The sequence below is a fragment of the Anser brachyrhynchus genome (genome assembly GCF_964034855.1).
Source record: "Anser brachyrhynchus genome assembly, chromosome: 17".
Taxonomy (NCBI): Eukaryota; Metazoa; Chordata; class Aves; order Anseriformes; family Anatidae; genus Anser; species Anser brachyrhynchus.
Genome location: NC_137710.1, coordinates 7,487,946 through 7,500,881, shown reverse-complemented (window position 1 = coordinate 7,500,881; position 12,936 = coordinate 7,487,946). Strand labels below are relative to the sequence as shown.

The window sequence follows — 12,936 nt, the reverse complement described above, 5'->3', positions numbered from 1 at the left end:
ACATACCTACAACATAACTTTCTTGCACTGCAGCATCATGCTTCACCATTTTCCTATCACTTGAATTTTCTGTCCTTCGGCTCTGAAAGCGCTGGGAATATCAGGTCAGGTCCTCCCTGTAGGGCTGGGACGAGCCCTGGGAGCTGAGAAGTGCTCTGAGCAGCTCCCTCCAGCCCGCGGAGCCCGCGAGATGCCCGTGCACGTTCTGTACTGCCGAGCTCCGTCAGGCCACGCGTCACCACGGCTGCAGTTATCGACCTCCTCGGATGGGGAACTGATACGCAGATGGCAGGCACCCCGAGACGCTGCGGTTTGGCTCCGCTAGAGGTGGCGTGAGGAGCCCTAGCAGAGCGGCAGCGCTGGCAGCATCCGGTGTGTTAATCACCGTGCTCTCCAGACCAGCTCCAACACATGTGAAAAGTGCCAGCGGCCATCTGGAGGCCTGAACACATTGCTGCCGCCCAAATGCTGTTCAGTGGTAGAGGTGAATGGGGACAGGCAGGGGAATTTTGGAGAAGAGCGTGAGCAGGGACAAACAACACAGAAGCCTGGGCACAACCTGCTGCCGAGCACACTTGCAGGCACTGAGCCTTGCTAGGAGGACTTGCAGAGCCCTGCGGGAGCAGAGACAAAGTGGGCACATGGAAAAATGGGGTGGTTAAAGGAGGGCCAGCTGCAAACAGGGCGCCTGCTGGTCCAGACAAATGAACAAGTAGTTTGTTGTATCACTGGAGGTAGCAAAAAGCCATGTTCCCCTCACTGTAATACTTGCAGCAGCCCAAACTTGCTTCAACATCACTGTTCAGAAAGCAGTAACTGCAGCGTAATAAAATCCAGCATACGCTTCTGCTTCGTGCTTTGGTTTTGTTCTAAAAACCAGTTGGATTCCACCTCCCCCACCCCCAGTTCTAATAAACATTGTCTCCACAATTTATGTTTCATTACCAGAACTGCATAGGGTTTTGAAATATATTTTCCAGCTTAAGCACAGGCCTCCCCCTGCTGTAGTTCCCAGGGGTTTTATGGCACTATTTTGCACTACTCACCCTGAAGCACAGTGCGTTAGAGATCTGTTAAGGAAGGCGTGCTACATCTCAAAGAATGGGGACAATCCAGTGATGAATGAAGTTACCTGTGCCACAGCTGTAACACCAAACTACAATGCCTACGGTTCATACAGCACTTTGAAGGACCACCGAGCAAACAAAGCACACCACAAAGTTCTCCTCTTGCAAAGTGGGCTCTGCAGTGACTTGAAGAATCTCTGCAAATTCTTGGATGAATTTAGTAAAAACAACAGCACTCCTTTGTAATAGCAGGGTTTCGTTTGGGATATAAACACCCAGTATTTATTTACAAAGGATTTTTCCTCCTCCTGCCGCTGCTGTGCTATGCTCACCGCTTCCCTTGTACTTTGATGCAGAAAACAGAATACCAAGTGCCTAACCAGGACTTAAAGCAGATTTTTAAATTAGTTCCTGACAGTGCAAACAGATTGCTATTGATTGAAATGAGGCTGATTTTAGGCCTTGGATTAGCAAACCTAATGACTAAGTACTGTATTGCCCATTTCAGTGCTTTGCACTGTTACTCCCCAGTGGTTTCCCAGGCAGCTGTGAAGTCTCCGCGCCTGCAGATTAGCGCACGAGAGCAGGGGAAGGCCATCTGTGCCTGCCCCGTGTGCAGCCGTGCTCAGACGGAAACAAGGAGCTCCCCCGACCCCCCCCGGGGCAGGCCCCAGGCACTACAGCCTTGCGAGGAGCTTTGAAGCCGGCCGGGCTGCTCGCATGTTGGAGGCCAGCACGCTGCTGGAAGCACCGCGATGAACTGGAGCACCGCACCGTGCTGGACCGGGTCAACCGACCCCACGCGGATAGCGTGCGCCAGCCCAACTCTCCTAGCAATCGTGAACGCTCACTTAAAACTCATCGGTACAGAGCTGTTATGTCCAGATTGTACATTCTTGTACTTGCAGAGGTAGAAATGGATCCTGTTTTGAAGCAATACATGAGGCAACGTTTTCATGATTAAAAGAAAATGGACATTTTTGTTCCCCCTTTTGCTTCCTTGTTTAGTTTCAAAGACCATTTAAGTAACAATATCTGCTAACAGAAATGGTAACTTCAATTAGAAACAAAAAGAAACTGCCTTGTATAATTTCAGCATTCAAAAGCAGTCAAACGCAAACACCAGAAAAGCACAAACCAAACCAATCCCCAAAACCCACATTAAAGGCACCTTTTTTTTTTCAGCTGTCTAGAACTCACTCGCTTTTAATAGCCCGAGATATTTAAAGTAACAATAAGACACTATTATATTCAGACCCTAGTAGGTGCAATTCAGCTTCCAAGTGCTACAGTGAAACACGGAAGGCCAGGAGTATCCACAGCCCTCCCCTGGCCTACAAAGACTCCAGGGGTTTGCTTCTGGACTCATTCTCCTACATGGCTGCTGAGCCTCGGCTGAAAAATGCATGTTTCAGTCTCTGATCTCCCACGTCACTAAGCAAAAACTGCCTCCAGCCCACCAGTGGCTTCAAAAACACATCCAAGTTTCAGAATTGCCATTTATCATTATCTGTAAAAAAAACACAGATAAAGATCAAACAGCTATGTGTTCCTATTGCCCACCCGTCAGCATGAGCAGCGTGATGCTGAAGGAATTATGCCGGGTAAGGTACTCCATGAGCCAAACATGTTTCTCGACTGTTTCTCTCTATCTTGGTAAGAGTCCCACAGCCTGCCAGTACCACCACACAAAATGGAGCCACGGGCATGTAACTGGTTTGAAGGCAAGCTATTGATTTTCACCTGGACATCAGCAGAAATGGTACGCGTCCTGGACAGAAAATGATTTAGCATGTATCACCTTCAGCTCAGCTCAGAGGTAACCCAGAGCGGTGGTGTGCTGGGGCTGTATATTCACCAACGAATGTTGGATAACAAGCTGAAGAGCACCATGGTGAAATCACATGAATAGGTAATCAAACATGTTAATGTAATTTAGTAGTTCCAGTCCAGCAAGAGCCCCAGCAACAACATACATTAATCATCAGTAACGCTCAGCAGCCTGACAAAGGCTGGGAGTGAATGAGACACAGGAATTAGCTCTGCTTTCCCATCCCCTAGGAAGCTCTACTGAAGTCACAGAGATGTCACACCTCCAGAGCAACATGACAGCATTAGCTGTCTTGCCCTCTCCTCCCATGCTCCAAACCCAGCACGCTATTTATGAGCACTAAATACGTGCTACAGCACCCTGTTCTCATCTGCTTCTTTGAGACTCTTCCTCATCTTGGGTGACCTAAACAGTGGGTGAGAAAAGGAAGGAGGAGGTGTAAGACAGTCATCTTCATGACATATGACTATTTGCAGAACAGAGTGTTATTAAACCACATTTAACATCTAAACACATTCAATGCGCTATGAGGCTCCTGAGCTGACTAACCACAGAGCTGAGGTTAAGCTAACTTGAAGCATCAGCAATTCCTTCCATTAGCACCAACTCTTCAGAAGGAGGCCAGTCCACTTCTAGCCAACATACAAGGCAGCAGCGGATCCTGAAGCCCAGGGGGAAAAAGGAGGTCACCCTACAGGCAGGGTGACACCAGTCTGTTCAGCAGCATCAGCAACTCCAAAAGGTAACTCAAAACCAAAGAGAGCAAAGAGCTCGGCTAAATGAAAGGCAGATGTAAAGCTCAAAGGAGGACTCTGAGAACTACAAGAATGATGCAGAGAGCACAAGGAAGCACAGCTGGAACTGCGAGGTCCCCATCTCCCAGCCCTTACCTCATCCACACGAATTATCCACCCAACCACAGAGGAACCCCTCGGAAAGGCAGCGAGCTTCTCTTCCCTGCAGCTGCAGTGGGGTTCCCTTCCACAGCCAACTGGGTTGCACTCAGAAGTGGCTTTTAAGACAAGCAATGACCGACAAATGTTCCCGGGGTGGAGGCAACGCACGCTTTCAAATAGGGCAGTGCTACTGTAGGCATCCGGCCATACTAAAATGTCACTTCTTTAAACACTTTCTTGTTTCTTGACACACACCTGATAACTGCGAGTGGTTTTGGTGCTTCCTACCCGAGAGCAGCAGCTTCAAGTCAGCACCTTTTCCAGCACACACGTATGGAAAACGGACCCAGATCCTGACACTTCTTTGGCCAAAGGACCCACAACTACTCGAAATGCACTTTGCTCCCCCCCTGCTTGGCTACAGCAGGGAGTAAATGCGTTTGAAGGATTTTTATGCGTGGTTGCAGTAACAGGCTGGGGAGGGCAGATTAAATCCCACAACCCTCTCCCCACACCCCGAGGTACACGAGAACCTTGGGAGCAAGTTCAGGACCAAATAGGAAACTGGATGTTTTGTCGAAAGGAGTGAAGCATTAATCTAATTTTCTAAAGAAAGCAGACAACCTGGCACTCAGAGCAGCTTACCACTTCGCACCTCTGTACAAGGATTAGCAGAATGCCATAATTATAATGCCCAATTTGATTTATTAGAGGAGGCTGCTCAGGAAAGATGAGAATTCAGTAGCATTGTGAAGAGAAGAGATGAGAGTATAAGGAAAGCTGCAAATTGATCAGTAATTTCTAAGCAACGTCTCAATATAATTAACATTAATTACAGTAAGCTTTCCAAATTAGGTATAAACCTATGTTTAATAACCCTGAGATGCAAAAATTCCCCCAAATTCCAGGAAACTTAATATTACAGCCAATTTGTCTAGACAGTTTGGCAGGAAACGCCAGAATTCTAGGTGTGAAGTTTGTGGTTATTAAAAAAAATATTTAGGTTGCTTATATCATTTGCATAATTAGGTTGAACTAAGAATAGCTTTGTTTATCTGCCTTGGATTTTGCTGCTTTCATCAACCTTACAGGCCTGAAAACTTGTATGGCTTTCACAGCTATATCAGCTAGGATAATACAAGGTATTTCAAAAGCTCCCTTTTCAATAAAAGATGAATTTTAAGTGTGACTTGTTTGAAAAGGTGCAGTATATTAATGAGCGAATCAGCACAGATTTTATTTTATACTCTTTGTGCAAGCTCCTCGTCCTTTTTGGAGTTTGTTACTTATACCATCGGGGGGGGGGGGGGGGGATGATTAAACAACAGAGGAAAGAAAGGTGAGTTCAGGGTTTCATGAATGTGGCAACAAATACCCTATCTAATCACCAATGGCAGCCAAATACTAGCCAGAAGAAACACATAGCAATGTTCTCAGTTTTCAGAGCAGAAATATAATGAATCCAAATGCTTGGTAAACTGAGGCTGCAGAATATAATTACAGAAACTGGAATTTGGCCTGTGTACCCAACCCCGCTGTCTCAAGGGTTTGTAGAGAAGTGTCAGGAAATCCCTACTGGCCACAACTACTGAAATTTAGTTTTATATCTCATGTAAAAAATGTCAGTATTAACAGCCCTTTCCTCCCATGCAGCAGGCTGAGGAACCAGCTCACCCTGGCTCCAGGAAGACCTTGACCTCGCATACCCACAACAAATACCTGAAGTGCACCAAACTTCTTGAAGTTTAAGTTTAGACTGGAAGGACCAACTCCCTAACCCTTAGAAAAACAGTATTTACTGAAGCCAAGCTTTCATGTCACAGAAATTTTGAAGGCAATTGAGGGCTAATGACCTCCTGCGGAGCTCCGTGTTTCCACACCCGCACTGTACTGCTCAGCTGCATCAACACGAGCATTTGTAGGGTTACTCCATGAACCAGCACCGCAAAGTGAGCCAGCCTCATGTATACTTTGCAAGGGTTGCTGGATTGATGTTTGGGCTTTTTCAGGTAAATAAAAACAACTGACGCAACAACTGCTTCACAAAGGCAGAAGTCAGAGGAACTAATGAAGCACGATGTCACAATCCTAGCACCTAGGAACACCATAAAGCAATATTGCTTCTAAATATTTCCTATCAGAGCCGGGGCCTTCTGGTGAAATAAATGCTTACCATTTGTGGATTCTGATGTCAAGAGAGGGTCCCAGTTACTCAAACTTTCACTGAAACTAAAGTATGCATCTATTTACCCATAATAGAAAGATATTTTAATTTGCACAGACTGTATTTGTGCACAAACACATTACACCTGTAAGCAGAGGGGGGAACTGAAACCCAATCACTTGACTACTAGCAGAAGCAAACAAGAAATTTGATACGCTTCAGCTCTACATACACTGACATCTTTTCTAAAAACAAAACATTTGGTATCACTTTGGGGAGCTAAAAGGAAAATAAACACAGCAAATATTTTACTAGAAGTGCGCAGTTACATGATTTGTTACCTAAATGTTTACAGGCAGAAAAGTAGAAACAATTGTACGTAAGTTATTTGTAGTGATTAATTCCCATTATTTTTCTTTAAATCAAAACAAATAAAACAGGACTCTTTCTAAGTTGTTAATGATAACAATCAGCCACTAAAAGAGCGGGGCCATGAGCTGACCCATAGAACTTCTAATGTAAAACATGATGAGCCCTTCTGAATGAATATCCTAGAATTTAATCACAAATGATTGCGTATGGTGGAGAAATTACACAGGGGGCCACGTTAGATGACCTTATTGATCATTTCAAGTCCAAAAATATTGGCAGTCTTTGAAACAACACTTCCAAAAAATGGTGAATTCAATCTCCTGTTGAAGACAGAGACACAGAGAGAAACGATTTCACAAAGCAGAAGGTGCACTTGGGTTAAACAGCTTTTTTCTGCACCACAAAGAATTCAAGACAGTTTTTCATTGCAGTATGCTTTTCAGCTTGGAACAAACGCTGGAGGGTCAAGAACACTGATCTTCCCACTGGCTGCCATTTGGCACCACGTTAATGGACAACTGGAAAAGTGTTCATAGATACAAGCTGCTGCGCCAGGTGGATTTTCAACTGATGAATGAGCACTGAGTTACCAACAAACCTCCATGCCGAGCAGCAATAAGTGATAAACAGCCTGCCAACCATCGTGCCTCTCCTTTGTCACCTCCCTGGCTCTGCACACACTGTGGTTAAGATGGGAGGCTCTACAATCATCCCCTCCAGCACCACAACTCTTAATGAATTCATCCTCTATCACATTTTAGAAGGGCTCGGAGAAAAGACTCCCCAAAGCACAACTTACACCAAACTGACTTCCAACTTCTGCAATACTCGAATATTCCCTCCTTCCCAATATACTGCTTTGGGGGCACACGAACTTAATTCATGAGATGGACACATTGACGCTCGCAACTTCCAGGAGCACATTGACAAGCAGGTTTTCCCCAAAGAAGGCTGTGATCTGCCTAGGAGCCACAAACCTATAGTGTGAATTACTGCACTTTCTCAAAGTTGCACGATACAAGGGAGGTTTGCTCCTTCCTTCCCACATCGCACAGCACACCTGGGTTACCAGTGGTACCAGGGAAGCCATTTACATTAACAACCCCAGCCTATGAGCGGGACAACATTTCAATGGCCACTGCCACGACGCAGTCACTTTAGATAAGAAATGATTCCCCTACCTGTTTGGTTAGCTTCAAAGGGAGTTTCTTCTTCACCCGTTCTTTGCCTCTTTCTGCCTCTCTCTCAGAGCTCCCAGCGTCATTATTATGGCCATTTTCACTCGGCTCAGCAGACACACAGTTTTCAGATTCTCTAGGTTTCTTTCCTGGATGCCTCTCCCATTTCTCCTTCCGCTCCTGAGGCTTTAGTGACATGTCCTTCTGCAAAGAAGAAAGAAAATAGTACATCCTTTAAATTCATTAAGACTTCTTTCAAACATTAAGCAACATAAATATTAAATAAAAACACAAACAAGACAGCATGTTCTTTCCAGAGATGACTTAAGATGAATAATTAGGCACGCACAACGCAAACAGTAATTTTAGATTAGATTAGGATGAACACTCTGCAGGCTATGTGTTTGATTAATTTCAGAGATGCTGGAACTGGTTATGAAAATGAGTTTGCTTCAGATTAATTCAGGAACCATATGTCAATAGCACCTAAACAAATCAGCATCCCGAAGAACAGCATTTAACTCCATTCATCTGAAAGAGAGATGGTTTTTATTTTGTTTTGTTTCTGATCTCAGAAAGTAGCATATCAGACCCCCCTTGGGCCTGACGGTCTCTGGTTCACAGCGTGTTCATATGGAGAAACACACTTTTAAAGCCTAGCATGCATTCAGTAAGCAAGCCAAGATCAATGCCATCTACACACATAACACAGGTTGAATGCTTCTAAGCGTTAAGCGTCTGCCCTGAATCAGAGCTATAACATACAATCTAAACGCAAGTTAAAAGCTGGTCTGTCATGTCACGGTGATTAACACGAGGAAGTGAGATCAGAGAAGGGAATTACTATCGCTGTCCCTGGCATCTCTGAGAACTGTAAGCCGAACTCCCGGTGACAACTTATCGACCTCTCCCCCTAAACACACGGTACAGAAAAAGAGCTTAAGAAACAACATACCAAATCACTAAGACATGAGTTCATTACAGCTAGTTAAGATTTTCACTACGTCTTTTATTAACTGCTGAAGGGTCAAAATTAAGCCTTCTGGAATGCTTTGCAGACTCTATACCAATTAATTTTTTACGCAAGGTAACTGCATCAGATTAGGAAATACCTTCAAAAGCACTGCTGACCATGCCAAAACATGTCAGCTTCAGCCCGAGAAATGTTTCCAAATGTCTCGCCCCCCTTCTGACTGAATTACATCATTAGCATTGGTATCCTACACGAACAGAGCACACAACACAACCCGCTCATATTAACAAACACACCTTTGCTACTGCTAAAGAGCTCACAGAAATCATTAGCTCTCTAGCCTCTCAAAATCTAAAGCCCAACAAAAAAAGAAAATTGGGAATTGGGATGAAATGCCCTGCTGATTGCTCTAGATTACTTCCTCCCCCTCTCGTTTAATTAGTGAATTGACTGCCTTAGCGTGCAACATGCTGATTGCACTCCAAATCACTCACTGCTTCAAGTTGCCCTTCCTTGGGAAGCAAGATGATGCACTGACACTTTTAGGGCGGCAGAGACATTGGAACTTGAGTCACAGTGATAAACTATAGAGTTGTTTCCTATTCCAACCCAGGCCAAAAGACAATTAATTATCCAGCAGCCAGACAATCCCTACAGACCTCAGGCAGGGGTCCTCTGAGAGGCTGACAAGCAACTCTTAAAGCACACATATACACAGCAAGTTGGAAACAGCAACAACAACAGAAACAAAACAGAGAGATACCACTTCCCACCCCCAAATTAAATTAAGTAGCACTGTCTCAGAGGCGCAGAACAACAAAATACAGCTCAGCTTGCCAAATCCGTAACTAGCGAAAGAGCAAAAAAAAATGATTTCCTGGCATTATTCACTGTGAATGATGAAATGAAGAATACCAATTAGCATGTAGTTGCTTGCTTTGGTTTTTAGTCTTAAGATAACACTCCACAGCAGCAGTCTGAGATGCCACTAAAAGAAGGTCACACCGTCCTATTTGCTGAGAAGCTGCTGAGATAGAAATCAAAATGCTAAGATTTAGTAACTAATCAGAAACTAGCGCAATGCAAATGACATCTGCTAACTGATACTCAGCAAAACATTAGAAAGAGAAGTCACCAAAAACGTGCGCTTCTTCACAAAGCCAGCTGCAGCTGCAACGTGACGGCGGACGCAGGGAAGATGCTGCATGGAGCGGCACGGGCCCCGGTGAGGGAGAAAGGAGGCAGTGCTAAGTCAATGTCCCCACCTGAAAGCACCAGAAACTGAGGCAGTCCTGGCCCACATGTCATGTTCACTTTCAAAGCTGCTCTCAAAGGCAGTAAACGGCAGTTTGGGTTTTAATTCCAGCTGGCTTCACATGGGGATTGAACTCCTCTGCATGCCTCAGGGAGTTCTCCCTCAGTACCACCCACAGCACGTTCACTGCAGGTTTTGTAAGACTCGCTTTCCCTCAGAACTAGTCAAGAAAGCTGCATTTTTCCTCTTACTGAAACATACAAAATTCCATACCTCGAAGTTTGGCTTTTTATCCCCATTTTGTTTTGAGATTTAAGGTTGCCTCATCACTGAGCTACTGGCAAAATTAATTCAGGGAGTACACTCCTAACTGGATCGACGCCAAGGAAATAACGCATTCACTTGCAATACCACTTGCATTCAAGAATCTCGAGCGCTTTCCAAGCAGCCATGAATTAAGACCCAGGCTCTGGTAGCCAAGGCTGCTGCTTGCCTACGGGATGAAGGCGGAGAGAGGCATCCTCGGCTCTGCGGCACGTCTGGGGCCGCCGTGGGGAAGAAGCCAAGTTTCTCAGCCCTGTGACAAGGAAGATTATTCTATGGTCCCACTCCTCCTCACTCCAGCAGAGGATGCCGCTGACAGGGCTTCACTTTTTCTGGGAACGCAGGATGCTGAACTCAGCTGCTACTTACTGACCGAGGGCGACAGCAGGGCTGGTTTCTTTGCAGTGAAACACAGACCTCTTTGCAGCCTCAGGCTGAGAGCAGGAGGGGGCTAATGGGGGCTCTGTTCTTGCCTCCTTTGTTTCCTTGTTTTATTTACTCTAGTAAAACAACCCTCCAGCAATTGCTCTTTTACTAAAGTTTATGACCTCCGAGTTGGGGACCTCGTTTACCACAAGAGCTTACTATTTTTGGATGTGCTTGTGCATAGGCAATTTCTGGAAAATTTAAGCGCATACAGAATATACAGAACACTGCTGTGGTGGACATTTACTCGTGCGTGTTGACTTCAATCCAGCAAGCCCAGCCCGCAGGTGAGTGTGGCCTTGTGGCAAACCGCTCCCCTGGAGCCTTCCCCTCAGAGGCACAGACCTGCAGCCAGTTTTGCCCTTTGCACATCACACAAAACCTCAGGGATCCCCGGGGCAGTGCCTGAGGTCACAGCCCGAGGTCAGAAGGCCTCCATCTCCAGCCGGGGGTTTCTGGCAGAGCTGGCCCCCTCAGCCTTCGGGACCCGTATCTCCCCTGCGGCAGGGAAGGCTGGTGGATGCAGGCCCACTCCCTGTTCTCAGCTCCAGGAAGGAGACTGCCAAGTCTCCTTCCAAAATACACAAAACCATTTCGCTCCTTACTACTCACTGCTTCTAGGGCTGTCTCCTACCTGTCCTCACTTCAAAATCTCTCTCACACCTTCCAGGGCAGGCTACAGCCTCTCCATCTGCAGCCCCTCGTCTGTCTGAGCCCCAGACTGCGAGCAGATGGCTCCAACTGGCTGCCTGCGTACAGAGGAGGAAGGATCGGGCCTTTCCCCAGAGCCTCCTTCCTGGCAGTTACCACACGAAGCACGCAGACTCTATCACCCCATTTGTTTATTCGGGTGTACAAATATCAAAGACCACGTCCAGCTGAAAATGTAACTGTGGTACCTCCTCCTACGCCGCCTGCAATACCCTGCACGTGTGTGGCCTTGCACCAAGAAAGGCCTCAGCGTGGGCTGGCAACCCAAGCACGTTAACCAGATTCCATGACAGATTTTTACCACAATAAAATCTCGATAAATGCTTTTTCACTTCTATTTTGGCCCGGGCTAGTTACAGTTGTACAACTGCACCTCTGCTCGCAGTGGAGCTGGTGACATACCTGACCGGACGGAAGGCTCCTTGCCCCAAGCCACTTCTGTCACGGCACACAGCCGCCACCTCCAACGACACGAGAGGTGCGCAGCACTCGCTTTATAAATAAAGCTATGAATAATGCGGGTGCACGTCCGTCGGCTTCGGAACGAGATTGTTCTTACCCCTCAAGTGCCACAGCAAGCGATTTCTGCGCAGTGGTCTCCATGTCGTCTGTTTGATCAGGAAATAACCATCAGCCCTAGAGGACCCTGGCGCAAGCTCACACCCGCGGCTACCCGCTGGCTGCAGTTATCGCCGCGTGTTTGCTCAGCCCAGCTCAAGCTCTGCCTTAATCCTCCGAGTTTGCACAGCTATTTGAGATCTCAGAGAGCATGCAGGGGGAGGCTTGGGTTGTAAATACCTTTCAGAGAGAAGGAACACAAAGAACGCGAAAAAAAGCGCAAAACCACACAGCTAGAAGAAAACCTCAAGTGTGCTGCTGCGGGGTGCAGAGGACAAAAATAACATCTACCATTAGTAAAATAACAACCCTCAGCCCTCAAGCATCACTTAGAAATGCAGCCCTGGTGTGAAACCAAGTCTGTTACAATCCCGTCTCCAAGGTCCATCGGACACTGCAAGGCTCACACAGGCAGCCAAGGACTGGTTGCACTGCTCTGTTGCCAGGCTGCCTCTGCTGACTTTAAAAGATTATATGGGCTGTTTTCCCAGAAGGGAAACAGCCTCCAACTCTCTCCACAGCTACCTCACAGGCTGTTCATTCCAGCACTTATTCCTTAAGTTGGGGAGCATGAAATATCCCGCTGAACGTCAAACAGGAGAAGGATCCATGCAAAGGAAATACAAGAAAAGTGCTGTTGCTAAAAGTGCCCCCGCTTGTCCCTGCTTCTGCCTCCTGCTGCTCTCAGCAAAACTGCAATGGAAAAAGCCCCCGAGGATCTGAGCACCATCTATCCTTATATTAACTTTAGCGTGCAATTAGCAGTAGGGCTGTCAAACACATTTGTTTAACAGTTCAGGGAGAGATCGTGGCTCAGAGATCAACTGGAACATATTTACTTTTAATTAGGGTTTTTGTTGGTGCCGGTTGGTTGTGTTGATTTTTTTTAATATTCCTATTGACCTGGTACCCAGTTTATACAACAGCACCACAGAACAAATGCTGCCTTAATAATCTTGTGCCTTCTACATAGAAAAAGTGCTTTACAGATACAGACAAGACCTCTACTAATAGAGATCTACTGTCCATTTTGTTGCATAGCGGTGACGCAAGAGACAGTAATTTAAAAGGAAAGGTAATACTGGAGATGTACATGAGAAAGATTCAGGAAAGAAGTGAAC

At 46.1% G+C, this 12,936-nt stretch overlaps 1 protein-coding gene across 23 annotated transcripts in view; it reads right to left on the bottom strand.

Annotated features, from left to right (window-relative positions):
• FBRSL1 (fibrosin like 1) overlaps nucleotides 1-12,936 on the bottom strand; it is a 518,655-nt gene that overhangs the window by 373,905 nt on the left and 131,814 nt on the right. For 21 of the 23 annotated variants that reach the window (XM_080558948.1, XM_080558970.1, XM_080558971.1 and 18 more), the window contains exon 2: nucleotides 7,512-7,712. In XM_080558948.1, coding sequence (XP_080415074.1) covers nucleotides 7,512-7,712 — 201 coding nt within the window. The other 2 variants (XM_080558963.1, XM_080558964.1) reach the window with 1 other exon arrangement.